The sequence below is a fragment of the Amia ocellicauda genome, chromosome 13, assembly GCF_036373705.1.
Source record: "Amia ocellicauda isolate fAmiCal2 chromosome 13, fAmiCal2.hap1, whole genome shotgun sequence".
In the NCBI taxonomy this organism is placed as follows: Eukaryota; Metazoa; Chordata; class Actinopteri; order Amiiformes; family Amiidae; genus Amia; species Amia ocellicauda.
Genome location: NC_089862.1, coordinates 3,829,748 through 3,857,694, shown reverse-complemented (window position 1 = coordinate 3,857,694; position 27,947 = coordinate 3,829,748). Strand labels below are relative to the sequence as shown.

At 41.3% G+C, this 27,947-nt stretch overlaps 2 protein-coding genes across 7 annotated transcripts in view; one reads left to right on the top strand and one right to left on the bottom strand.

Moving 5' to 3' along the window:
* The first annotated feature begins 31 nt into the window (after nucleotides 1–31).
* LOC136766324 (keratin-associated protein 9-1) lies at nucleotides 32–13,812 on the top strand. 2 transcript variants are annotated; one of them, XM_066719736.1, is made up of 11 exons: nucleotides 32–203; nucleotides 5,906–6,073; nucleotides 6,201–6,339; nucleotides 6,817–6,905; nucleotides 7,307–7,370; nucleotides 9,505–9,593; nucleotides 10,420–10,532; nucleotides 10,687–10,843; nucleotides 11,043–11,192; nucleotides 12,477–12,510; nucleotides 13,115–13,812. In XM_066719736.1, exons 1-10 carry the CDS (start codon nucleotides 92–94, stop codon nucleotides 12,503–12,505), a joined length of 1,110 nt encoding a protein of 369 aa, XP_066575833.1. In that variant the 5' UTR covers nucleotides 32–91; the 3' UTR covers nucleotides 12,506–12,510; nucleotides 13,115–13,812. The 2 variants fall into 2 exon arrangements, with proteins under 2 accessions (XP_066575833.1, XP_066575832.1); XM_066719735.1 differs by having other exon boundaries at nucleotides 12,477–13,812.
* A 2,523-nt stretch (nucleotides 13,813–16,335) lies between these two features.
* Nucleotides 16,336–27,947, bottom strand: part of nsd2 (nuclear receptor binding SET domain protein 2) — a 32,865-nt gene continuing 21,253 nt past the window's right edge. For 4 of the 5 annotated variants that reach the window (XM_066719733.1, XM_066719732.1, XM_066719731.1 and 1 more), the window contains 17 exons: nucleotides 27,662–27,727; nucleotides 27,305–27,426; nucleotides 26,409–26,505; nucleotides 25,963–26,078; nucleotides 24,701–24,835; nucleotides 24,266–24,392; nucleotides 23,375–23,575; nucleotides 22,506–22,685; nucleotides 22,084–22,240; nucleotides 21,568–21,770; nucleotides 21,116–21,219; nucleotides 20,499–20,768; nucleotides 20,223–20,339; nucleotides 18,521–18,662; nucleotides 18,203–18,309; nucleotides 17,907–18,111; nucleotides 16,336–17,435 (listed from right to left, as the gene is read on the bottom strand). In XM_066719733.1, the coding sequence (XP_066575830.1) occupies nucleotides 17,182–17,435; nucleotides 17,907–18,111; nucleotides 18,203–18,309; nucleotides 18,521–18,662; nucleotides 20,223–20,339; nucleotides 20,499–20,768; nucleotides 21,116–21,219; nucleotides 21,568–21,770; nucleotides 22,084–22,240; nucleotides 22,506–22,685; nucleotides 23,375–23,575; nucleotides 24,266–24,392; nucleotides 24,701–24,835; nucleotides 25,963–26,078; nucleotides 26,409–26,505; nucleotides 27,305–27,426; nucleotides 27,662–27,727 (2,603 nt within the window). In that variant the 3' untranslated portion in view covers nucleotides 16,336–17,181. The remainder of the gene's footprint in view (nucleotides 17,436–17,906; nucleotides 18,112–18,202; nucleotides 18,310–18,520; nucleotides 18,663–20,222; nucleotides 20,340–20,498; nucleotides 20,769–21,115; nucleotides 21,220–21,567; nucleotides 21,771–22,083; nucleotides 22,241–22,505; nucleotides 22,686–23,374; nucleotides 23,576–24,265; nucleotides 24,393–24,700; nucleotides 24,836–25,962; nucleotides 26,079–26,408; nucleotides 26,506–27,304; nucleotides 27,427–27,661; nucleotides 27,728–27,947) is intronic. The other variant, XM_066719734.1, reaches the window with a different exon arrangement.

Here is a 27,947-nt window from a genome sequence, read left to right as displayed (position 1 = left end):
ATGATGTAATGTGTCATATGACAGGGGAAACAAGACAAACGACTTGTGCAATTTTTCTTTCATTACTTACACCATCTGAGCAGCTGAAGGAATGAGACTCAATGTTGGATTGTTAACGTTGTCTTCTGTGCTGTTAAATATCGCTAGCGAAATGGTCTACTATCGGAGCTCATCGTTTTCAATTCTGACTGCTTGCTTGTTTGGTAAGTTTGCCTTCTATCTCAGCAAAACAGTGGTTTTCAGTCCAAACACTGAAGTGCTGTACTTTCTTTTTACAAATTAAAAAACTCCGTTGTTAACCATTCTAAATTGCAGTAAATATGGCTTTTCTAAAAGTACTAAAATAATAATAATAATGAATACTACTGATAATAATTAACAATAACATCTTAAGAAGTAGCTGTGTAGTTGAGTAGACTAATGCCTTTGCTCAGATTATCTCTGCGCTGTTTGAATGTATGAGTTTGATGGTAAGACAGGGGAGTTACGACATAATGGAAAAATCAACAACTGCATTCTAGTGCAGTGAAGCCAAAGTGTATGATACAGGTGAGAGAAGATCAATAGGTCCATTGTACTCAGTACGTCAATTGTAGCAGGCAAGCTTAGTTCAGACAGAACGTACACTAGTTGAATTTCTTCATGAATTGTATTCTTCTTACCTGCATCCTATCTGTAAAACTGAAATATGTATTAAGTATTTTTGGTAGCATTATATTTCTATACATTTTTTTATTTTCTGTAAATGCAAGAAGTCTCACTGTGTTCACAATCCAAAAATACATGTTTAGAATCCCTGTTTGCACTGTGAAGTTCTTAAAGTGTTTTGGGATGGTTATTTCAGTCCCTTAACACCTCGTGCAGTAGACTGCATTGTAGCAAGTGTAGCATTTCTGTCTCTTTCTGACCAGAATATGCACAACCTTAGTTCACTGAAAGTCTCTCTGTACACACTATTTCACACTGATACAGGAGAAGCTGTTTCCTATTCATCCAGTTGTGCTCTGATTTTGGAAGAGACCATCAAGAACCTCATGGGTTGCTTGTGTTGTTCCTGGCAGTGTGATTAATGATGGGTTTGAAATCAGAGCTCAGAAAACAAAAGCAGTGCCTTCCAAGATTGCCAGTCCCTCAGTCAGAGAGGAGAGTGTTTTGTGGTATTAAATAGTCAGATATCTTGTGACAGGACAAAAAATGTTTTTAATTATAAAAACTGAACACATGCAGTTGAGTTTCACAACTAGGTCTGCAGGAAGTCAGTGGGGCTCACATCTGTGGCTCTTAATGCCATTGGGAGGGCAAGGGATGCTAAAAATAAATACTAATACCCAAGCAACTGCACACTTCCAGTGAAGTACTACCAAAATGATGGTACAGCTTCCACCACTTGCTCTCTTTTGCTGGTATGCAGCTACTCTTTAAAAGAAGGTATCTCTAATTAAGACAGATTCGCAATTTGGGAGAAAGGGGGAAGTTTGGGATTCTAAAATCAGATCAACTGATCCACTTGGTGCCATTTCCAGTTATTTCTGTACAGCTGCTGGCAGTTATGGATTGCCTCATCATGTTGGTAATGTCATTCTGGAACTTTGCTTCTTCTGCCTTTAGAGAGTTGAGTAAGCTTAGCATGTCAGGGAAGTTGTTTGTGATGAAAGGCCACTGCTAGGTGTGTGTTAAAGCTTTTATGCTGCCTGGTACCACCATTTTTGTGCATTATTGTGGCTGCTAGAGCGGGATTATTCTTTTCTATTAGTCACATAAGAGTCAAAGAGTGCCTCCATAACTGAAAATAGCTGTATTGAGAGAGATTATATGCCACTCTCAATATTTTTTCCATCTTCCTTTTGTGAGTATTGATCTGTGATTTGGAAGATAAATCAGACACAATTTTATGGAACATGTCTGTGTTGAGACAAGAAGGGTCAGATATCAGCGGGACCTCCAGAACAGACCTCTGAAATGTCCAAGCACACCAAGCAGAGGAGACACAGGTTTAACTGACACCTTGCTATGGTTATGAAAACACTAATATGCAGATGATAATATTTGTATAGCTTAGACTAACCACATGAGATGTCTACACTTTAGGTTAGTATGCTTATGGGATAGATGTGATATGATAACAGAAATTCAGCCAGTTACTGTAAAAGCAGGGTTTGAGTCTGGCGATCGAGTATCTTATGACCATTATGAGTAATTGCATTAGGCCACTGGGTGTGCCTCTCGGAAGAATGTATTTGTGTAGAAGGCTAATACGATCAGCTTCACATAACCACAGCACTGTAGAGGAGTCCAGTGAAATCCATATGCAGCTGGTCCATATGCACACTTTTTTTTCCTAAGTGATTTAATCATAACTTAATTCTCCCGTTTTTCTCAATGTCGGGAGCCATCACCAAAGTATGCAGACTACATCAATGCTACATTCTTCTCATAAGGACATAATAAAACATATTTCTGCTTACCTTTCAATTGAACAAATTCAATTGGACACACTGGATGTGTTGTGTGCTGTTGGGCTCCTCCACTATTCAAGGTTCCAGTGCTATCTGAACTCTATTTAAATAAAGAGCAATAATTCCTTACTGTTACATAATTCATATGTATTCCCATGTCTTGATGCAGTTGGTGACTTAAAACATAGACTATCTGAAGAAAGTTACCCATTGTTAATGAGAATGAGCTTCAAAATGTCTGTTTACTCAATACAATTCTCCAGTTAGGTGACCAAGAAATCAAGCATAGCTAAAACAGGAAAAAAGGCCAGACTGTCACTGTTACTATCTGTCTGTTGTTCCAGCATGGGTCGGTTACATCATAATCAGGGTCAAGTTGCTCCCATTAATCTAGAGGATGTGAGAAATAAGTTGTATTCCATTTTAATGTTACTGTCCAAGGAGAGCTCAGGTTATTCTATGTCCTCCATCCATAGAGAATGGGAAGTGAAAATGTACGGAAAGCCAAATTAACATTTAGAGATCTCAGATTGCATTTGCATATCTTCAAGATATCTGTAAATAATAAGAAACAGGCTATTTAATGTATCTCTACAGATATCTCAAATCCATTTAAAGATATATCAGAATGACTTCCTGTATATTTGCAGAGATTTCCTTTTTAATGAACAAGTAACCAGGAAGTGATAATCTCAGGCAACATCCAGGACGTTATTTTAAGATATCTCTCAATGTACTTCAGATATCTTTAGATGAATTTGAGTTATTTTGAAATTATTTGCAGATACCTTACAATGAATTGCAGATATATTCTTTTAAAATACATTTGAACATATCTTTAAACATTGCAAGATATGTGAAAAGTACACCCAGATATCTTCAAATCATTTGTAGATATCTTTTAAATGTAAATTAGGCTTGCCATACAAATATTCCTAAGGCGTCACGTCTCTGTTTAGTTAACATGCAACACAGTACACTCCGAGTGCGGGGTCCTCTGTCGTAGTGTGTGCAATGGATTAGTGTCAGCTGCTGCTGGAATTCCACAGTACTTTAAAGTTCTGTTTTTCATTCTGTGTGCCTTTGAGTCATGGTACAAAACAATTATGAATCTGAGGTAGATATGATGTGTGCATTTCTTTTGTGTAATATATATATTTTTATTATTATTTTATTTTAATGAAACCATGGGGGACAATGTTTTGTTGTTTTGCGGTGATCTGTGTTTCCCTGTCTGACTTCCTTTTGAGCACACAGGAGATCTGTAGAGTAGGACGCTGGCAGTGGGTTATCATCACATGTCAGTGACTCGGCTTTCCTGACCACTCTTTGAAAGGTTACCAATAAAACAGCTGAACATTGCACAAGAGTTTCCCATTGTCACGGATTTTTATATTTTGTTTGAAATTAATCAAAATTAATCAAATAGCTAATGTGATTGCTTTGGTGCACATACTTAATATACGTAATGGTTTAATGATTTTGAACAAAAAGAGGTTGTCTACAGTGGAGTTAGTATAATTTCCCTTGCCGAACAGGGAAGTTTTCTTACGTCAGAGTTGTGATGACTGTATAGTCAGTAGCTACCCTTTTTTATTGTGAATAATTATTGGAAGACCCCTTGGTTCTCTCTTAGGTAGGTAGGTGCATTATTCTCCAAAATAGATGTAGGGCCTATCTATTTGAAAAAAGGAAAAGGAAAAATCCCCCAAAATACCAGAGTGGCTCAGATTTATACACATAGAGCCACAAATTGATTGTACTGTGAGAGAGAGAGACTGCTTATGTTGGAATGGGACACAGATTGTGTTCCGAATCACTTTGTAACTCAAAAAAACTCAACTAAATATAGTGTTTAGATCTGGGGAGACCATTTGGACATTAACAAGCAACACAAGTAGGCTTTCCCATTATTACAGAGAGGGCCCATTTTTGAAATATTTAAAACAAGAATGAAAAATAGAATAACTGAGTGTTATTTATTATAGTTTTGAAAATAACAATATTAATAATTATATGCCTATTTGCTGATAAATACGTTAATTTAGGCTAAATAGTTCATGTATCACAGCTTATGACTAGTAATTGTAATTTTGGTCTAGTTCTAAATTCAGTGCTTTGATATCCATTTGTGTTAATGATAAAGGTCTTCACCCCATTTTTAGTTATTTTGCTGTTGATCTTGACATTGAGATTCACATGTGTTTTTCCATGAGCTTCAATGCTCTCTTCAGTCACGGACAAAAAAAAACAAAAAGGTCAGATTTCAACAAACAGAGAAAAAGAAAAAAAGCATGCTTTGGCGGATTGAAACGGTCTGATTTAAGAATAGCATGAAACAGTTTCTAAATGAATATTCTCTCTTTGAAGACCACCTGTCTGGAGAGGAACAATGAAGTGCAACTGAGTTTCAAATCACTGGCTCTCAAATCCATTAAACCAAAAACTCTTCAGTCTTCATTTCACATACATTTTGTTATAGTTTTTTATTAATTCATAAATTTTTGTAACACTTGTTTTGCTCAGGGCTTGTTTTGTATAGTTCACTACCAAATGAGCAATGATTTATTTGATACATCCATGTCTGTCACTTAAAAGTTTAAAGGGGACAAAATTAGGCTATAAATCTTTGCTACAGTACCCTTCATATGTGAATGTGTGTGTGTGTGTTTGTTGAGGGTGGAGTACGGGGGAGACCCAGAATTAAAAGGGAAGTTAATAATCAAAAGGCTCAATTGTTGTGGTAGAGTGCCCTACAGTTTGAGATTCTATGTTTATCTGACATAGACACAGGGGTTACCAAATGATGAAGTGGACAATTTGTATGTGTAACTTGTTTTCGTATTGCTGTAAGCAGAACAAAGTCATATGATTATGTATAACATTATTCCTATGTCCTTACAGGACCTCCAGTGTGTAGTAACACATTCTGCTTAAACAGGGTAGTGATTGTTTTTTTGCCTGTATCCTGGGTAGGGTGGCCACTGAAGAATACTGGACACCTACCCCCCTGTCATAAATGAACACAATGTTTCAATCTGTGTTTCCCAAATAATGACTAAACCCCCACCATCTGCCTTGACCAGGGCTGAATGAACAGGAATGCGATCTTTGCAGCCATTCACATGACCGATATAATTGTGAAACCCAATAAGTGAACAATGGAAATGAACAATATAACATTCAATGGTCGTTCTTATAGACTTGGAGTTTCAACATTAAAAATACCATACATAAATGCGTCCGGTGTTGTACCATTACTGGACGGGACAGAGCAGCTGAAAACCAGACTGTCTGGTATAAAACCATACAAATGGCAACCCTAATTCTGGGCCAGTATATCAGCTGAAAGATTTATATCAAGTCCCCTCTGTGGAGTGATAAACAAAATGAATTGAACATTAAGATTAAACATCCAATGTCTCTTTTTTTTTTTTTTGGTCTCTTAGGAGTGGTTGTTAGCCAAACCACACTGGGGCCCTCTGTGACAAACACCACAGGAAGTGAGAACTCCACAGTGACAACTGGCCTCCCCCTCAGCACTGTGACTCCTGGCTGCTTCTCCCTCAACACCTCCACCTGTGCTGCCTGTGCCCCTGGCACCTACTACGACAATGGTACACAGTGCCCGTTCAGGTCTTATGACCACAGACACCTAAAAATACAAACGCAAAGCCCTCTGATTGTTGGCACTTTTGAATAATCCGTGTCTCTGTGTCCTTGTGTGCTGCGGTCTCCTTCCAGGTACCCTGGCATGCTCGTGCTGCCCAGAGCATGGTCTGTGTGTGGCCCAGACAGACTGCCAGCCGTGCGCCAGGGGGCACTACCAGCCTCTGGCAGCCCAGGAGTTGTGCTTGCCTTGCTCTCAGGGTTTCTACACAAAGTGAGCACTTAACTTGCATATACACCTCTGGAAAGTGGGCGGCAAAGGGGCAGGGGATCTTTTCTGACAAATCGTTTCGATATATTTATTAATTTTATTCCAGTTCGGTCTCTTTCCAAAGTTTGGAGTTGCCCACTGCCTCCTAATGTTACTGTACTTCATATTTGAAATAAGAAAGAGGTAGTGTTCTGTTCCTCTTTCCCTCCAGCAGTCCTGCTTGTAGTTTATTTACTGAAATGCTGCCCTCTGCTGGACTAAGCTTAGCCACAGACTAATACTATATAATGCAAAATTTGTGTTTCCTGCTAGACTGTTTCAACACAGATTTGAACATCAGGCATCACAGAGAAAGGAATAGTGGTTCCTATGATTATCCATTTGATATGGACAAAACACGTCTAAATGTGTGTCTCATGTCAGTGCTATCAACTGGTAACACTCCTGTCATCTCTTCACCTTTGTTTACCTCCTGCTCAGTTCCACGGGGAGCCCTGTGTGCCAGCCGTGCCCAGCAGGCACCTTCTCCAACTCCACTGGTTCTGAGGTCTGCCAAGGGTGCTCTTTAGGTATGGCTGACCTGTCCAGTGGAGTGACCTCATTTGCCTCATAATGAAGAAACTATACCATCAATAACTTCCAGCCTTCAGTACTATGAGTGGAATAGTAAAGAAAAACAATGATTCTGCTTCAGTATACACACACATGCATTTGCCGTTGACACAATTCACTCATCCTTTGCAAGTGCAGAGGAAAAACTTCATTGTTTCGATCAAAATACTGATCAAATACTTCTGATTCTCACAATTTATTGGTGAAAAACTTCAATAAAGTACAACCCCCACAAGACGTAATGCATAATAATAGTTTTATATAGCTTCATGTCCAGTCCAAATGGTAATCAGTGTATAGATAGCAAATAACATGCATTCAAAGTACATTATTTTTGATTTGTTCCTTTTATTTCTAGGCTATTACACATCTAAACAGAATGCAACTTCCTGTGAGCCATGTCCACAGGGGACCTTCTGCAAGTAAGTGTCAGTGGTTGTTCAGATTGGGTACTCTGGAGATTTAAGGATGTTCCTACCAAGGCTGGGTGGGCACACAAAACTTCATTCTGTTAAGGACTGACTGCTGTTCTCTAAGTTTTATTTTTATTGAACTTCCTTATATTTCAGCTTGGTCCTAGAGAGCTACTGTATAAGATGATATACTTCATGCTTTCTGTAATGTTTGGCTTGATGTGTTTTTTGTAGTGATGTTGTACAGTTAGCATTTCAGAGTTAGTGTTTCAATTAAACATGTAAATCACCTTGGACAAATGCATATTTTAAATGAATTAATACTACTACTAATAACAATAATAATACAAAATCCAGGTTCTGGTAGTAGTAGCTAAAAGGAGAGGCCTGAACAGTAAGCCTTAGAACTGAGTTCAGAAGCTTGGCCCTCAGGTTGTTTTTTCACATGACAGCCTCATGGTTGCTTGATTTGCAGATTAACAATCACATGCTTTCATTCCTCTATCAGAGCAAAGTTTAGTTTCATATAGATCAACTTAAAATAAGAACTATGTTTCAGAAATGTCTATTATTGATTGAAAAGAAAATAACCAAAAATTAGGGCTGCTTCGATTAATCGGGTCTATTAATCAACTAATGAATTGATCGGCGATCAATATTTTCTCAATTTAATCGAGCAGATTTTTTTTCCCTTTATTATAATGACTGGCGATTATACGGTTAACACTAGAAGCGCCGATAGCTCTTTAAACGCTGTGGTATAATGGATAGCAAACGATCGAATAAAACTAGCACAAATGTAGTATTTAAATGGAAATATTAATATACAACATTAAAATGATTGTTATAAATAACATCAAACTTTTTTTTTTTTTTAAACGCGTCACTGGACAGTCAAAACAATGAGACAGCTGTTTATTTGCGGCGTGATCACTGTGTCCGCTCAATGTGACTACAGTTGTAAAAAGACACTTGCAATGCTATGCAATGCGTTTGTTTCTCAAGCACATGAAAGACTGTAGGTGAGGTAGAGATTGCGACTTGCATTTATGCATCTAAAACGCCGTAGCCATAGTTTAATACATATATTTAGGAAAAGTCATGAACGGGTATGCACAGTGTATTCATGAACACAGAGTAATTCAAATTAAATCTGGCATCACATGACCATCCCTGCGCTTCTATAGTGTTAAATTATAAAGGTCACGCAAGAGATCACATCACAAGAGTACAGTACAGTATCTGCGCACAAACTGCAGGGTTACAAGCCGCTAATTCGGATTCAGAAGGAATATTGAAGACGAAGTAAAGGTTTTCTGTTTCATTCCAAAGAAATGCTTTTCTTAAAAGGGTATGTGCGCAGTTTACAGTATAATTTGCGAGAAAACATCGTTGTAGCGAGAGGGGAATGTTGCCCCTATACAGTATATTTATTTTGGCATTATAATTTTTATTTAGCATAGCTCTCAAGCATTGAGACCCCATCTCAAACTCTGAATCATTGTCTCTAAAATCTCACGCATTGGGCGGATGATAAATAATCTGTGCGCCCCCACTGTCACGCATTGTCGATAAAATCTCACTGTATGATTTCATGTTTTTTTTTTTTAATAATATACATTTCTATTTTATTTTTGTTACCATTGCGTTAAACATTGTTATAGGCTACTGTAATATCAATGCCTACTATTTATTGAAGTATTACTGTGTAGCACAACCACTTAAAGACCATTACACTTATTTTAATAAGTGCATGATTAATCTACCGATTACTGAACTAATGGTCATTGATTAACCGGCCATTGATTAAAAAATAATAATAATAATCAACTGACAGCCCTACCAAAAATACTTTGGTCCTGTCTGACACTGGTATTGAATGGATGGCTTTGTTGTCTCCCTGCTATATTACTGTGCAACCCTGGAGATTCATTCAACATGTTATGCAGATGTTATGGTATTTCTATGTGGTTTCCTATGGTTTCGCTCTTTCTAGGTGTCTTGGGTTTGTGCATATTTGTCCTTCCTCAAAATTGTCATCAGTACTTTCGAAGATTTTGTTTGTTTGTTTTAACATTAAAACTGTAACATCTTAATGGAAAAAAAGTGTTTTGACATCAGCAGTGTAATGGCCGTTCTCTAGTTCCTCCAGTTGTGCCCAGTGCCCGCGCTGTCCGGGGGGGTTCGAGTCATTGCAGCCTGCCGCCAAGCAGTGCACACCCTGCCGCCCAGGTAACCGCTAGCCAATCACACAGCTGTGACAGCCTGTAATAAGATAATAGGAACTCTGCTTCGGTGCATTTTCAGTACAGAAAACATTCTGATAATACACACAAGATATTCAATTTGTCTCCCGTTACAGTCTCTAGTGAAGTAAGGATCATAGCAACTTAAACAAGACTTAGGAAACTGCATTTCTTTCAACAACACTGTATCTTTGTACGCATGACTAATCTGGGCAAGTCCTTGGGGAATGCAAATTAACTGAAAACAATATCACAGTGACATTCCATGCCTTTTATCTTGGAAGATCACTTCAGAATGACAGTGGGGTGGGGACACGGTCCTTTTACAATCCTGATCACATCTCTGGATTCACTTTCACTTGATAAATGGCCTCCTCGATAGATATTTTTATTCTGCTTTGTAATAATCCATGTCATATTGTAGTGTTTAAGTCCTTTTGGTACGTGGATTCACCAGCACAAAACAAATACTGAGAGAGTCGGGGATTAAAGCAACAGCTTTATTTCAGGCAGCTTTAAACAGGCACTCGCACAGAGCCCAATCATTCACTAACCTGAACCTACTCTAAACTGACTCTGACTCGTGGGAACTGGGGCTCCCCAGTTTATGCCAATCATGGTGCCCCCCCGTGTTCCCGCGCAGTGCTAACCCTTGACCCCAGAACCCAGTATTTCCCGTTAACTAACATCGGATCCCAAAACCATCTGCCCCACCCCCCCAACACACAGAACTGACAGACAGACACACATTGCAGTCCCCACACACAGTCCCAGATCATTACAATTTGTCTCCCATCCCCTCTCCTTTACAGGGATGCACAAGGTCCCCAGTGAGGTCATGTGTAGGATCTGCAATATTGGCTTCTACCAGATCCGCTGGGGCCAGGAGAGCTGTGACATCTGCCCTAAGGATCACTACTGTCCCGTGAGTCCCCTTGCTTCTTTCCTAATGAAAGCAAGCTTTATGTGCACTTATGTACTTTGTAATGATACCATCTCATAGAGCAGATGCCATTCTGTCTAGGTATAGGATGGTGTTTTGTGATTGTGGTTGTGACGCACCCTGTTTCCCGTTTTAGAGCCCAGACGTGAACCCTATCCTCTGCCCCGGCGATGCCTTCTGTCCCGCGGGCAGCACGGCTCCAGGGTACTGCATGGAGACCTTCCTGCGGAAAGCGGGCAACTCCTGTGAGCTGGCGCCTGTCACTATTGTCCTGCTGGTCCTCGCTGGGGGCAGTGAGTATACATGTGGTGCAGACTGCAGGGGTGGGGGTACAATGCACATAAACGCTTCAGCATTGTGTTTGAGTTTGAAACTAAAGCTAAATGGTCATTCTTCCTTGGGTGTACTGCTAGCATGATTCACCATAGCAGATTGGGCTGGAGTGGTGGCCTCAGTCCTGATGGCATCTGTGTGTGCGTGCTTGTGTTTCAGTGGCACTCCTGTTCATCATCCTGCTGGTGCTGCGCCGGCGGAGGGAGACGGACCAGGAGCTGGCGGTGTCGAGGGCTCCTTTACTGCGCAAGGAGCGTCCACCGGGCCGTGTGTATGGGGTGGCATGGGATGCCGAGCCTGTGTATGCAGGTTGGTAACTCTGCCAGGCCCCACAGAATCTCCCGATACAGGCAGCAACTTTAACGCCAACATGGAAAAAACAACAGCAGCAGTAATTAAAAAAAATTAAAAAAAAGGCCAGCATGAACTGAAAGCCAATCAACTGACACAAGACTGAAGCACACATGAGGAGGAGTGTTTTTACGCATTTAATATATTTTTTAATTCGTTTTTGCTCTGGGAGGTTGCAGAAGAGTGCTTGGCTTTAATCACAGGATTCAGTCTGGCAGCCATCACAATGCAAGCAGTGTTAAAAACAATTGTGCTTTGTTGCTTTTTTTTTTTCTGGGATCAGCAGAAATCAGGAGTGTGGTGGCAGACTCTTCAGTTGTGGCCCTGATTAATGAATGTTGGACTTTTCCTGTGGCGTGTTTCCATTCCACGCAGACCATGCACCATGGCCGTTCTTATTTTCGGGAATGATAGGAAGATTGTTTTCTAAATTCTCTTCAACCAACCCGATACAGATGCTGTACTGAAATGGGCAGAGTGAATCAAAAGTGTAACAAAGCACTATGTACCAAATGGACCAGACCTGTATGCCAAACCACATGTAGGACCTGAGTGTACTGTGGGGGGAAACTAGACGTCCTTTTAGGGGAATACCCATTTTCATCTGGTAGAACTTTGTGGTTGTACTCCAGCAACAGTACAACAAAGACGCATTAATTTCACATGGATGCTAAATAAATGTGTAATTCCCCACTATACCACTGTACTGGAGATCATAACAAGAACTGCTAGGGTTTTTTTTTTCCCTAATTTGTTTTAAAGTGTGGCCATTTTGCACTGCAGTCCTACGCAAGTCTTAATATTGTCTGTTTTCTGACAAATCAGCTGAGAAAATCTGTCTGAAGCCAGTTTAATAGAAACGTTACGTTTTGTAGAAGAATTCGATTCACAGCAGTTGGCCTTAATGAATGCTCTTCCTGAATTAGTTTACATGTGGTTCAAAGTGAACGTGTATTGTACATTTGTATGTGTATATTTATTATAGACAGTCCGTCATTATATTAATGCCATAGAAATTGTTTAGAGAGACAAACTACATCGTTTTTGAAATCCTTACTTATCCATTGTAACTTAATCAAACTACTGATGCCTATTTCAAGCATAATATATTTTCCTTAATCTTTGAAATGTGCATGTTCACTCGTGTAAAAGTGTGATTATTTATCAGCTCTCTTCCTTCCACCACAGAAGTTTAAACTGGTTGTTTGCAGGCTAGTACTAAACTTTCCCTTTAATTTGCAGTGCATTTGGAAGAAAGTGCATCCAGGTAACAAAGGTTAGTTTCTTGCTTGCAGTGGTACTGGAGACCAGAGCCATGCTGTTCCCATTTACTTGTGCTGAAGTTCATGTACTGCAAGTCTCCACTCGACTCTAAAACTGGTCGGAGTTGAGCTCCCCATTGGCTTCTCAATTATAAGAACATAAGAAAGTTTACAAACGAGAGGAGGCCATTCGACCCATCACGTTTGTTTGGGGTCCATAACTTAGTAATCCAAATATCACATCCAGTCTATTTTTGTCTATTTTGTTTCCAAATTGTCAGGTTCAACCACATCACTGGGGAGTTTTTTCCAGATTGTAACTACTATATACAGTGATATGATCATATTTTAGTGTATACATTTTTAATGTACATATTTTTATTGGCTAGTATATACAGCTCTGGAAAAAATTGAGACCACTGCAAAATTATCAGTTTCTCTGTTTTTACTTTTTATAGGTATGTGTTTGGGTAAAATTAACATTTGTTTTATTCTATAAAATACTGACAACATTTATCCCAAATTCCAAATAAAAATATGAATGGAAATTAATGGCTGCCATACATGTAGAGATGCTGATTTAAGACAAAATTGCAGTGGTCTCTTAATTTTTTCCAGAGCTGTACATTCTGCCATCTTTTATCATCCTGTGGTGGAAGGAGAAAAAATCTACAGGGAGACTATGAAACCTCTGGCTACACAACATACAGAGAAAAGCATACAGGTACAAATGTCAGGTTGTGGCCGGAGTAGCACTCTGAATTGTTGGCTAATAATGACCTACAAGAAACTTGACAATGTGTTGGTTAGCTTTGAATTTCTGGATTTATTTGTTGTGATTTGGTACTGAAAGCAAAATATGAAACCTGTGTTCCTAAGAAACAGATCATCAGTCATGATCCCTAGCCATTGATAAATCCAGGGTTGGCTATTACATGCTCTGGCCCCATGCCCAGTGTTCTTTGAGCTGGCTTATGCTGGATGTTAGGAGTTGGTGTGTGGGTTCAAGCAGTTTGGACCATCTTTTAATCAACTAATTGTTCTAAACAGTAATTTGTGTATGCTTTTATTTGGGAATAGAAAGCTTGAATCTACTTCAGTAGAGACGGTGACCACACTAAAACAAATGCAGCTTACATGAACACTGCTTCTGAGCAGAAAGGTTTCCCAGGATGTAGTGTATGAACATGTCTGTCTACAAATATAACAATTTTCTCTGTCCAAGATTAATGTGTATGTATTTGAAGACAAACATGTACAAATTGTAAAAAAATTTTTTGAAATAAAGGTCTTCAAATAAATGTTCAAAATTTTTTTCCAACTCGTCTGTTTCACATCTATTAGTGGTGTAGTAATTTCTGATTTATCAAATGCCTGCTGGAGATTAAAGAGTACACACCTTTGCTTTTAACACAATATGCCTGCACTGTACCAAAGCAGCACTTGGCATAAAGCTCAACCTGTATGTTGATGCACTTGAACTGACAGAAGAGCAATGGTGATTTAATTACTGCAAAGAGCCCTGCCACTTACGTAGTGGTTTCAGCATTTGTAAGGAATACAAACAAGAGATGATCTGTCTTTCAGCACATCATTAATATTAAAAACTTATATATACTTACACCAGATAGAGACCCAATGACTGTGTGCACATATACACACACACACTAGTGATCACCCCCCCCCAACTGTCATCACCTGTCCATGGAGATCAGAATTGCAGATACGGATGAAAAATATAAACACAACATGCAACCATATCCGTCAATTTAAATCAGTTCATTAACCCTTATCTATAACTTTAAGTCTCATGTTTTGAGGGAGTGTACAGTTGGCCTGCTGACTGCAGGAATGTCCACCAGAGCCGGAGCCAGGACAAGACCCTGGTGAGGACGACGAGCCACAGATGAGCTTCCCCGAGACACTTTCTGATAGTTGTGCAAATCCATATGTCATCAGCTGGCCGGGTGGCTGGTCCCATTGGTGAAGAAGGTGATGTGGGTTGGTGTGGTACACGTGGGCTGCAGTTGGAAGGCAGCTTGGATTTACTGCCGAATTCTCTAAAACGATGGAGGTGGCTAGTGGTAGAGAAATTAAAATTCTATTCTCTGTAGCCAGCATACCAATCGCACACCCCCTCAAAACCCAGACCTGTGGTATGGTGTTGTGTGACAAAACTACACATTTCAGAGTGGCCTTTTATTGTCCCCAGCACAAGGTGCACCTGTGTCATGATCATACTCTTTAATCAGCTTCTTGATCTGCAACACCTGTCAGATGGATGGATTATCTTGGCAAGGTGAAATGCTCACTAACAGGGATATAATCAAATTTGTGCACAAAATTTAAGAGAAATCAGCTTTTTGTGCATATGGAATATTTCTGGCATCTTTCATTTCAGCTCATGAAATATGGGACCAACACTTTCCATGTTGCGTTTATATTTTTGTTCAGTATAGCTTGTGGCACCTCTTCAAGACTTACCTGATCCCATACAGCCTGTAATCACCTCCATTCTCTACCTGAGTAGGCCTTTACTTTTCACAGCCACTGCTGTGCCTTGCTTGTGTCATTGCATCCATACTACATGGCCTTGGGAGTCCTACCCACCACTGCATCTATAGAGCTGACTACCTGTTCAACGGCCTGGATTTTTTCTAGTGTTAAACACCTACTCCCCTCTCAATACACTTACTTGCAATTTACAGTGCAATTTCGAAATGTACCAGGTTTCAGATTTAGGCCTAGTATTTAATCCGCTACTAGGTATCTGAATTTGGGTTTGATTATCATATTACTGTTCACTTAGATCCATAGACCCAAATATGAAGAAACATTTGTTCAGACTCTTACATCAAGCCTATTTTGATAGAGAACTAGCAAGTTTGTGCGTTGAAGACGGCGGCCGTTTCTTAGCCGGTATGTCTCAAAACTAGTCCCTGCTGACCATGAGTCCAGATCTTTAACCTATCCAGGTCAATGAACATTTGTGAAAAACAAGTGTCTTAACTGAACCCGACTTGGAATGACTAACACAGGTAAAACTCTACAGGTATAAGTAGCATTATATATTTAAAGGAGTTTAATAGAAACAAATAAATACAAACTCTGGTTTGAACAAACACCTGGAAGGGCTGCTGCCGTCCGGATTTGCTCTATGCATTAATGACCCTTCTTTAGCAAAGTCAAAATGAACCATAGAGAGATTACACTGGTCTTGTGGAAGCAGTGACCCTTTCATGAACCCCTAAACATTGGGGGGAGTTGCAAGACTGTGGAGACGGCAGGACCTAACAATGCACTGGAGATTTGGAAGGTAAATTCTAAATTGACTAGACTATGTCTTGTTCACATTAACATCCATATATATATATATATATATATATATATACACACATGTACACGCAAAAATATGCACACCACTGCCATCACAGTGGATTTTGTTAGTAGTGTGTAAACAGTCTCGCAACATGTTAAAAACAGGATCTAAAAATGATGGTACTGTTCCACTCTTGTAATAGTTTACATACATTTCACTTTAAACCAGCACAGCACTACGCCTTTCTCGTTTCACAGCCTGCGATTCCTGAATACACACAGTCTGCACATCTGTCCCCTTAGCAGCACTTCTTGATGCCTGCAGTGCGGACACAGGCTCGAGCAGGGCCTGTTCATCTTCCCCTTTGGGGTGTCCCTTGCAGGAGAACAGAACTACAAAACCAGACCCAGCCACCCTCCAAAGCCTGCACCCCTCTCTTTAGATACATTCTGGCTTTCCCCACCCCCTCCCAGGTCCTATATCAAAACATAAAATAGAAAGAATTAGCAGTAGACAGGTGTTCCTTTGACAGTGTTTACTAGAAACCCTTTTAAAGTACTCCGAACACCAGGACAGATGAAGGGCTTCAAGCTCACTTCTCAATATTCACCCACTGATCCGAAGAAAAATCAAGTAAACGGACATTAAACTGAGTATTAATGTTTTAGGTTTTCTTTCCTTTCTTTTAATACTTGTTTCTCCAAAATGGGTAAACTCTGATAACCCTGAAAATATTTATGATACTATTCTTCATGAATTCAACGAGCTACAAAAAAAAAAGGAAAAAAAAAAAAAAAAAGGTACTGAGCTATTAAATGCACACTACACTAATAAATTGAAAGAGACAGTCATTAAGAGCTACTAATAGTGTCTTTCTTTGCGTTTAAAGATATTAAGTTTTCTAAAAACACCTTTACTGGCTGGCAGACTTAACGTAACTCTAAAACTTAATTCCAGTCTTATTAATTATTTTGGTCTTAATATCTCTCTCTCTACAGCTTTAGAGTGCTTTTGGAAAAAGTATTTAAAAATATTCAAGTTTAACTGTAATGCTGTGTAAGTTATGAGTTTTTTTCCTCGTCTCTTTGCTGCCTTTGCTGTGCTTACCACAGATGCTTCTCAGTGCAGATGCATTATTATCATTTTATATTAAAAAGAAAAGTAAAATAATTAACCTGTTCTGATGGCTCAGTGGAACAAAAAAAATCTGGGCTTCCCTGATGATAAAAGTAAGCTGTACAGTACTTGAAAATTGTGAAGATGTGTATGTGGTGTATATGTACAGAATAGTGTTAGCAGCTTCTACTGCAATGAGTCTTTCCGCTTGTGAAGTCTCTCTCACTCGATTTCACGTTCCCTGTGAGGCCTAGGCTTTCTTGGAGCTCTTGGGAGGCCTGGGTCTCTCAGTAGAAGGCCGCTCCGCCTCCACCTCCGCATTGTTTGGACTGGGCCTTGGCTCCTGCTCATCGTGCTCCTGGCAGCACAGCTGTCCAGTGCTGCCCCATGAGCGCAGTGCCCCCTCCTGGTGTGCCTTGCAGAACGAGTTTGGGCAGAGCTGGCAAAACGCCACAGAGTTTTTTCCGCAGACGTCACAGTGGTGACAGGGGCAGTACCACCGGCCTGTGGGGAAATCGGAACAAAAAATAAATAAAAATGCGTCAGTTTCACCTTGAAACTCCTGCAGAGTTTGGACTACCACCCTAACCCCATCACTACTACCCCACATCCAACTAGAACTATAATGGGAAATGAAGGCCAGGTCAACACAAAAGTAGATTTTTCAACCCACCCCTCGTACTTATGTACATTTCTGAAACAATAGATCTTCAGCATACATAATTCCAAGACAGTATACCAGTACCATACACATATATATGTAGGTATTAGAGGAAAAAAAATGAGGCCATTAAAACCGATTTCACAGAACTTTTGTTCCAGCAGTGCTTCACGAGAGTTGGGGTGTTTGTGGGACACTTATCCAGTCAGTGAATGAAATTGGTCGGCCAGTATGTGTGGAGTTGGGCTCTGGCACTGCAGGAGAACGAAGTACACGGGAGACCAGGAGAAGGGGATGGTGGAAGGGCAACTCACCAAAGGGCCGCTTGGTGAGGTCCAGACAAGACAGGTGGTAAGCCTTGGTACAGCTTTTCTTGTCGCACAGCACCAGCTCACCGCCATCCCCGCAGCGGAAACAATCGTCCTCCGACTGCTTCTTCCCTTCATTGCGAGACTTGCGCTTCTTCAGTTTCTTCTTGGCTTTCTTCCCTTTGTCTTCTGAGGTATTGCTGGTTGCGTTCTACAAGAGTCACAGAGGGAACAGGGGGATTTCAAATTCAATTAATGAACTTTATTCAGGCCAAGCAGTTTGTCTCTCTCTCTTCCCTTACCTTGGGCCTGTCTCCTAGGAAACCGCTACAGTTTGGGGCACCGCAGCGGCACACAGTCTTCTCATTGCCCAGACAGTCCAAGTTGTAATTGAAAGTCAGCTCTGTGTCTGCAAATAAAAGAGGCAGCGTGAACTACAGCATAAGACAATCCTACAACTTGTAGATAAAACTGTTCACACTTGCTACCTTGTCTATGGACTGCACATTAGATAATTAACAGTTCTTTTTCAAGCCTGCTTAGAACTAGTTCTTCACAAAAGGATGCTGGGAAGAACTGTGTGCCGGTGAGAGTGCGACCACGACCAGAGTAGCTCTTACCTGCTGGGATGTCGCACACTGCAAATAAGCCCACCCGTGTGTCCCCGTTCACTGTCCACTTCTGTGTCTCACAGTTGGGCTGGCAACTGTGGTTCATGAAGCGAGAGTAGTTGCCCTTGAGGCCAGCGTCAATAATCCGGTCCTGGAGACACAAAAGCTAACATTACTTACAAGGTAACATGGATGTACAGGTCTGGGGGCTGGGATGGTGACTGATTGATCCCGGCCTCACTGCTGAGCCTCGGATGCAGAGCTAGTGCTGCACAAAGCAATTCAACAGCTATACACGTTTCCATTGGAGAAACTGACTGAGGTGACTGGCACTTAAAATGGAAGAACAGCTGCAAGAGGCTTTATATGAACCGATTCTCCTGACTGTTTTTCAGCAGTATACCAGAGCCCGGGTGGTCCAGTGGCTAAGGAGACTGATCGGTTACCTGGAGATTCCCAGTTCAAAACCTGGTTCCATCACTGTTACACTGAGCAAGTTAGCATCCTTCAGAGGCTGAGGCCTTCAGACGAGTTGTAAAAGCACGATCCTAATGTAAAGACACCGCAGCAGCAGTTGTGGATGAATAGTTTGCCCCTTCGTCTCAAACTGTGAAGCATCTGCCAAATGACTTATATAATCATAATACAGGATTCCTTTCAACAGGCAAGAAAACCAAACAAAATGTAATTGCTGTCAAGTTTGAAAAGCCCAAAAATTGGCTATCAATCTCCAGTGGTGAAGCCAGTACAAAGCCTAATGCAAGCCATATGGACATGGCACATCAGGAAAACTGTCAGTGATGTAAACGTACAAGTACACCAGTGTCAGACGCTTTTAAATCTGGAGAAAATTCAACATTTCGCTCATACCTTCATTAGACAAAAAAAGCAGAGGTTGTTGTACTTTCTCTATTGTGCCACATAATCCTGTGACGTGACACACCCAACACAATACTGTTTCTCTAGCTCACAGCCTCACAGGCCCAGCCATGGAAGCACTGCAGGGCTGTGTTTCTTGGGAGCATGAGTGACACAGCACTGAAACCTTCTACAAAGCATCAACTTGCGTACTTGGTCACGATTACTAGCTGACAATTTTCCCACATTGGGATTCTTCCAATTTTTTATTCTAAAGGATTCAGGTTTTATTTATTTTAATTATCTTTTGGAAATTATACATCAGCTCTCACTGTGAACAATATAGTCCAAAACTTATTTAGTTGACACAATTGACAAAATTACAAGAGCTGAGATCAAACGGACGACCCACAGCTCGAAGTCTTTTTTTAAACGGCAAAAATAAATGGAGTAATTGCTTCCTTCGGATATATAACCTCAGCATCCTTAAAAAGCAGTTTTGCTCTAGTCATGTGCCGATTTTGATCGCTAGCACAGAACTTCATTTTTCACCTGAACATAAATACAGTTAATGCCAGCTAGTGAATCACAAGTTAGTGGGGGCAAATAAAGGCCATCAGTATTACTTCACCGAGTCATTCCATTTCAAATATTGCCATCATTGATTTTCTTTGGTAAACAACATCAAAAGGGTGTAGCATGTTCACATCTCTACTTCCAGGCTCATATGCTTACAGACAGTGCCTAATTCAATTAGCTGGGCTTCTGTACTATAGAAGAGTGTCACTGAGTGCCCTGACACTGACTCCCTAAATTCCAGATCTTATCAAAGGCACAAAATGAAGTCGATTACCTTGTCAATAGTCAGCATGTAGAAGTGAGTGATGTCATTCTCCTGTGCGTGTTTAATCCGGGCTCTGCACTCCTCCTCGTCAATCAGCTCCCCCACATACTCATTGACAAACTCCCCCTGCAGGACACATGCACAATAGTACACAATGAGCTCTGAACCCAAGAATAGCTTCCTAGTCCCTATGGGTGGGTTTGTGTCTTCCACCTTGGAATTGTCCTCATCTACTAGTGCAGACTGCTTGTTTTTCTTATTAGCCCGGCCAGCTGTGTCCCTCACCTTCTTAATTTCCCTCTTGGAGACCAGCCCCCAGCCCTTGCCAGCGGTCTTGATGATCTTGGTCTCGGGGTACTGGCGCTTGGTGAAGCCCTGGTTGTGGCAACGCTCGCCCGCTGGGCACACTGCAGGATGGCACTCATACATGAGCATCCTGTTCAGGCACTCCGACTCAAACCCGCACGGCTTCTCGTCTGTGGGCTTGCAGTTGCACTTGGGGATTTCGGAAATGTCAGCAGTGTGGACCTGGACCTTTCCACAGGGCTTGTTTATCTGGAATAAATAGATCACTACAATAAGTAACAAACCAACTTTAAGATACAAATGCACCACCCACACACACACACTATATTTATGCCTTTAACTCTCGACATGACTGGAAGTTTCAGTGAATCCTATGAATGGATTTGTTTGATCATCATCAAACAGCTGCTTTACAGCATGCATTTCATGACTAAAACGAATTATGGTAACCAAGGAGAATCGTTTTGACCTCTCTCTCTTTCATACGAGAATCTATCAGCACTTTATCCAAACAAACTACATAAAGGGATGAATTGTAAGCTTGCTGTAGCTCCTTCCCTCCACTGCCGGTTTTTGCCTCAGGCACTGGGACGTACCTTGATGTATTTGTAAGGCGGCGGTTTGCGGTCATTCTCCTGTGCTTCCTTTGCCTCCCGTTCCATTTTAATTTCCTTAAAGCGCATCTCTGCCTCGAGCAGGGCTGGAAGAAGAGGAGTGCAGTGATTAAGAGCAGGACAGAGATGGACCATACTCCCGTTAACAGTGCAGAGCTGTATTGGTAAGCATTAGACAAAACCCCCACGTCAGAACTGTAAAAAAAGGCAATGCCATGATTTTTCACAAACTCAGATATTTTTATTATACAGGTGAAGATTTTTGTTTAGGGCTTTGGTCACGGAATTCCTGCGTAAACCTACCAGAGGCCATCGGGAAGCCAGTTGGCAACCGTCGATTAACTTCCATGTTCCTCACAATTCTACACAAAGCCCAGGGAATCCCGAGGCAAGGCTGTGTACAGGGAGGTTAGGGGTTAAGAGAAGGGGCTCACCATTCTTGAAGACCTTGCCAATACCGTTCCTCTGGTACTTGCTCCCCCGATCTCCCTCCATGTAGGGGAAGACTCGTGCCTGGTGCGTCCAGAAGTAGTCCTTGGAGCCGAAGAAGAAGACTGGGAACTCCCCGATCTCGTGGCGGAGGTGCTGGATGTTGGTGGGGATACCCCGCGGGTGCCGAATCTCTGCTGGCCACCACCTGGAAATGGGAGGGCAGGAGTAACAGGAACAGCTGCTGTTAGCAGAGTGATTTCCTAAAGCAGCACAATAAGAAGCTGGTTCCCAAATTAAAATACAAACACCTCATTCATTTTGAAAAAAATTATCATGTAAAGTAAGGGACAGAGTGTTCCGCACCTTAAAAGCTTGAAATAATGAGATTACATAAATCAAGCTTAAAGATCACGTTGAAAACAAATCTTACCTTTAGAACTAGTTAAATTATAACCATGTAAAAAAACTGCCGATTGTAATATGTCAGAGCATTGTACATTGTACCAAACAGTGCCCACCTGTAGCTGCCCAGTTTGACCCAGATGATGTCCCTGTACTTGGGCTTCTTGCCAGCCTTGCAGTCGTTGCAGTACCAGCTGCCATCCGGCATCCCGATATTCAGACAGTCTGGGTGGAATGCTGCTGGACATGACTCGCAACACAGCAGACTGCCCCCTGTAGGACAACAGCAGAGGAAAGCAGACAAGAGAAGAGAGCAACGCATCAGGAAGGATGGAAGCACAGTGTAGACGAATCTGGGTGTAGCATTTTATTTATTTATAAACGGCAATCATTTCTTAAATCTGTCCAGATAAATACATAACCAGAATTCTTTGGTATTTGCAGAATGAGGTATATAATGAATTCATCATCAACATCAAGTCCCTGAGAATGCTTTGTTATTGCGGTTACAGTCCACCTGTTGTTACAGCACACTGACCTTTAGAGCAGACAAAGCACCAGCTGACATTGACGTGAGAGTGATGGCTGTAGCCCTTCTTGGCAGCAAAGTGGTTGGTGCAGATGATGCTGCTGGAGGAGAGGACCTCACAGCCGGCCGCGATGCAGAGTTCTCCTATGTGGTAGGCCACAGGGCAGCGCACACACCGCAGCATCTTACCTGCAATACAACCCCAATCACTGTTAGGAACACTGGTTCACACAAAGTGCATAGAGAGAGGAGAATGTTGAGAAAATAAACGCTTTCTTTTTTGTAATGCAACCCTGCTTAGAAAGTTAGCTTTTACATCAGTGCCACTAGGGTAAAGTGCTTTGTAAGTTTTTTCCAGAAACATGTTATGCATGACATAATACATTCATGCAAATGCTACCGAAAGATGCTAATAACTTCAATATATTTCTACCTAACCATGAAGCGCTACTTTTCCAGTACACTACAGTGTGCAATTCTTTGTAGTGGCACTCAGTGTAGGAAATAAACTAAAATTGATCAGCAATGCAACAGCACCATCTAGTGACAGAGGAAATTTATTTTCAAAAATGTACTGAATCCTAAGAGGATCTGGGAAAACTGCATTTTACCAACCAGGTCACATCCCAGGGAAGAGACTGGCATTTCAGGAATTCATGTCAAAAACACACTTGTTTTATTAAAAACACAAACATTAGACAATCCCTGTCATGTATTTTACCAGCAGTCCTTTTTGGAATGCCAATATAAACAGTATCACTAACTGTCTGGAGCCTTGTCCGGCAATAGAAATAAATGAGACACCAGAAAAGTAAAGCTGTCTCCAAGTTCTCAGCCAGACTTGGACCATTTCCCTGGGCCACCCAGCCAACCATTACCTTTTGTGGATTTGAGTTTGGTGGGGTTGCTGATGTTGCAGCTCAGGCAGACGTGCAGGGGGCAGCGGAAGCCCTTGTTGTCGAAGACTGATAGCGCGTTCTTCCTGGCACACTCCTCGTGGTAGAATTTCCCACACTGCAACACCACGCAGCGCTTCACCTCCCCCTCCGTCTGCTTACAGGAGAAGCAGGAGTGGACACCTGGCACAGGGGCACATTGACAGCCTGAGGGGTCTTCCAGACAAAAGTAGTGGCCCACATCTCACAGACAGACCCACCACCACAAACAGAGGTTCTGGGTCACTTTCCAGGTAGACATTAGCTCTACTACACTGTTTCTTAATCGTTAATATAATTTGTTTTTGGTTGTTGGTTTCGATGTATATTTTGGTTACTCCAAGGATCAATTGGTGGCAGGAAGCTAAACACAAAGGTACTTAAGCAGCAATTTGTGTTATCAAACTGGTTTTCTCTTCAGAAGCCTTCAATATAAATCCTGTTCCTCTTTGGGTTTAAAATCAATACGAATATTATTTCTGTTATTCAACTGAAAGATGTGGAATATTGGTGCCCAGGGCACCTCCCTAAACTCTTATAATCTTCTCTGTGGACAGCACGAGACTGCTAATAAAGCAAGACACCATGCCTCTGAACTGATACACAAAAATATAAGGTTAGCCTTTGCATACAATGTGTACCTGGTCGCTGAGCTATAGAATTTAATCACACTTTGGAACTCACAGACACCTGGTTTCAATTGCATCAACCGTCCTCAATTTCAATGAACACTTCTGCCACTGTGTGCCTCCAGCTGGTGGGGTATCAGTATGCAGAGCTTTTGTGGTGTGCTTTACTGTGAGGGGGAGGATGGCAGGTGTCAGCCAAGCTTACCAGTGGTGCACTCCCGGCACAGGAACTTGCCCTGAGGTTTGTTACGGAGCCCAAGACAATGCAGGTGGAACGCCCCGCAACACTGCCCCTCACACAGCATCAGGGCCTCCCCAGGGCTCTCGCACACCTGGGGACAGACAGTGATACACAGAGGTTCTTCATCACTTCCTCTCGCCACCGTACCTCAACCAAAACCATCATATACACTGCACTGCTGCAGTATAATGAGGTGAACAGCATTACTTCAAAGGAATGTGTTTAGTGAGGAGAGTGCTACCTCAGACCGCTTTAAGAATCATGTTAATGTTTGGGAAGTAGGTGGGAGCACCAGAAAAAGTAAAAAAAGTCCAAACATTTAGAAATAAGTAAATGAAAATGTCACAAAAGTGTTTCTTCTTACTATTGAAAGAGGACTCGATTAAAAAAAAAAATAACCTGGCAGATATGGTCTTTCCTGGCACCACCCCCTCGCTCCGCCCTTTTGCTGGAGGCTGCAGTCTCAGGCTGTGCGTCATCAGTGCTGTCGCAGGGAGAGTCTGGTCGCTCCTCTCCTGGGCCCTCGCAGGAGCTCTGAGGGCCAACACAAACACACCACTGTCAGCAGCTCTCCTCCTCATATTTCACTGAAGCAGTTTTAAATTTCATAGCCATGTAGTCTATGAGTGAGAGGGAGGGGTGGGGCTGTGGGGGAGATCCAATTGCTTAATTTGTACCTGGCCAGATTGGCACACACACTGGCTGTGTCAAAAATCCAGCACACTGACATGCTTGATTTGCATTCTTATAATAACAGTAATAACCCCAGAAAAATGTTTCATAATCCGATTTTACACATTGTTTCGTACTGCGGTATTTTTTCAGAACAATGGCAATGCAAATGGAATGCAATGTTCTGCCTGCAAGAAACCCCCCCCCCCCCGTGTCCTGTGCTGTCCGACTTTGACTTTAGTCAAAAACAAAAAGGTGCTAGATATTTCATTCGATCTGGTTGATTACTTTTGATCGTGCTGGTATTGTCAACAAAGCACGCATAACCCAATGGTTCAAGTGTCTTTGTCAACTTTTCACATCATGTAAAACTCGAGGGTGCTGCCATATTGCTGTTTATTTACCCAGTTCAAAGGTCAATATGACATACGGTCATTGACAGCCCTCAGACAGAATCTTCAGTGAACGATATGCGTGTCAACAACTTAGGAACGGGACACGAATGAAATAGCTTTACATTCAGCAAAAATGCAGTTGTATGCGAAGATCAATCCATTGCCAACTGTTATGAAAGAAACCTGCATGCAGAACTCTTTGGAGAATTAGCATTCATGAACAGGTGACTGATCAAGGCATTGATCCAGAGAAGAAAGTATTTATAACTTATTAATTTTGAGTTTACATCTGAAACGCTCATACAAGTATCTAGCTGTTGAATCAATGTATTTCTTCATCCATATTATGCAAGTTTTATTTTCTCACAATCTCAGTACTTGCCAGTACTTTGTTTACACTAGTTTCTTATCTACTGCTGGCGCAATAGCGATACCAAGGAAGTGGCAACATGCGAGTCACGGTGGAGGGGTTTGTTTCTTAAACCTGTAAATTATTACTTAAAATATATATACAGGTATACATTTAATTGCATTGCAGATACAGACATTAAAGGGGAAACATCACCAATTGTCCTCATTAACCTCAACCCCCACCTCAGGTTCTGTGCAGGAGGGCAGCAGTGATGACCTCTTGCTGGCTGGGAGGGACTGACCAGCTGACATTCTCTTTCGCTTCTTCAGGGGCTTGCACTTCTCCGGTAGTTTACTTTCTGCACCAGAGGAAGAGGAGAAACAAGTTAGCGAATGATACAGCGTAGGGCCAGTTCAGTCACCATTCAAGTTTCTACCGCAAATACTGTGGGAGTTTCACTCTTCGCCCTGGGCACTTGGGATACACGTCTTTATTGTGGTTGTAGCTCAGATCGTTCTGATGATTAACAAATCAAATAGAACAGAGTTTAGGCCAGTCTTCAATAAAGGAAAATACTGCAACTTAGTAGGTGCACTTCAACTCTTCAATTGTTAGATATGGTAGGCTAACTCTTGCAACCAGGTTTAATAGGCTGTTAATTTTAACTCCAAGCACTGTGAAAACCTACCAAAATGGTTAGTTTGAAGAGTCATCAGGGCACTCTCTGCATTCTTCTCTTTCATCTCGGTGGCCAGTTTAGATTTGCGTGGCTTAGTGGAGGCCGACTGATTCAGGAGGGTGGGATGAAAGAGAATGAGCCTGAGTTAGATCTTGTAACTATGAACATAAGTGGTCTCCAACCCTAGATCTGGATAGACCCCATCTAGACAGGTTTATAGGACACTAAATCACTTAATGTGTGGGGAAACATGGAAGCTAACAAGATCTTAAGCAAGTCCCTTTCTTTTTGATAATTTGAACAAAAACATACCTTGATCAAAATAAAAAAAGGTGCAAGTCCTCAACATTTTTTTCTTTAATAAATGTTACTGGACTCCCCGTTGCACTCACTAGGACAAGGTTGAAAACCCCTACCACATATTAAAGGATATCAGTTACACTTCAAATCATCTGAACTTTTCCCCCTAAAGCTCAGAATCAAGGAAGAGTTACTTTCCATCTGTGCAGCTTTATTTACAAAAAAAAGGGGAAGGAAAGTACCACCGCAACCCAGTCACGGCTACAGTTGGAACCGGATCACACAACCTGTATGAACAGGTGCTGTTAATAATGTTCATTAAAGAGCCACTGTGAAACATTAACAACCAGAACACATTTCTACATACATCAGGATTCAGGCCTATCCCCCAGTCCATCCCACCTGTAACAAGGGGAACAGTTATTTCGGTGGGTGGAGCCACACTCAAGGCTAGATTTCTAACTATCCAAGAACAGGTAAGAGGTGAAGAGAACCTGCTCGGGACCCATCTGCCAGACTTCTTGCGACAGATTACCGGCTAATGGTACAGTGCTGTTTCCCCCTTTTCTCAGTTTTGTGTTTATTTTTCAGACAATTTTCCAAACCTTTTTTTTCTGTGTGCTGCTGTCAAGCTTCATTCGTTTCCTGGGCTGTTCAGCTTTCTTATCCTCAGTGACATCCAGCGGCCTCTTAGAGGGCCTTTTTGGTTGCGTTGCTCTTGTGCTTCCTTAAAACGAAAATGTAAAAAAGGGAGAAAAAAAGTCACACAAGAAACAAAATGGAAAAATGTATAAGAGGATACAATATATTCCAAGATACTGATTAAGGAACCCATTTTCCTCAAAAGGAAATTAATACAAATGGATTTGAAAACCTTAGAAACCAGCGTTTCCGAAAAAATTTAATGACAGAGCATGTTTTGTTTACACTTTTGCCAAACCCAGTCCAGCCTTCCTACTCACCTTTGGGATTGGTCTTTTTTCTGGACTCCTTAAGAGCACTGGGCTTAGTCTTTGCTACTCTTTTGGCTGAATGAATAAAGAAAAAAAAAAAAAAAAAGCTAATTTACATATAGTCAAATAAATAAATTATGCATTATGTTAAGAGCATTTTTTTTTTTTTTTAAGATATTGAGTACGGAAAGTAATGGGGAGGGGATGGCACAAAATAAAGCAGTATAGATACTTCACAAAGCAACCAGAACTGCAGTTTGTCAGGACTCAGGTTACCTGGAAGTTACTGACAACC

Bases quoted from the DNA above. Each gene is read 5' to 3' on its own strand.
- LOC136766324 (XM_066719736.1), top strand. From the start codon at position 92: ATGAGACTCAATGTTGGATTGTTAACGTTGTCTTCTGTGCTGTTAAAT. The intron at 6,340-6,816 runs GTGAGCACTTAA...CCTCCTGCTCAG, and splicing joins TCTCAGGGTTTCTACACAAA to TTCCACGGGGAGCCCTGTGT. The intron at 10,533-10,686 runs GTGAGTCCCCTT...TTCCCGTTTTAG, and splicing joins CTAAGGATCACTACTGTCCC to AGCCCAGACGTGAACCCTAT.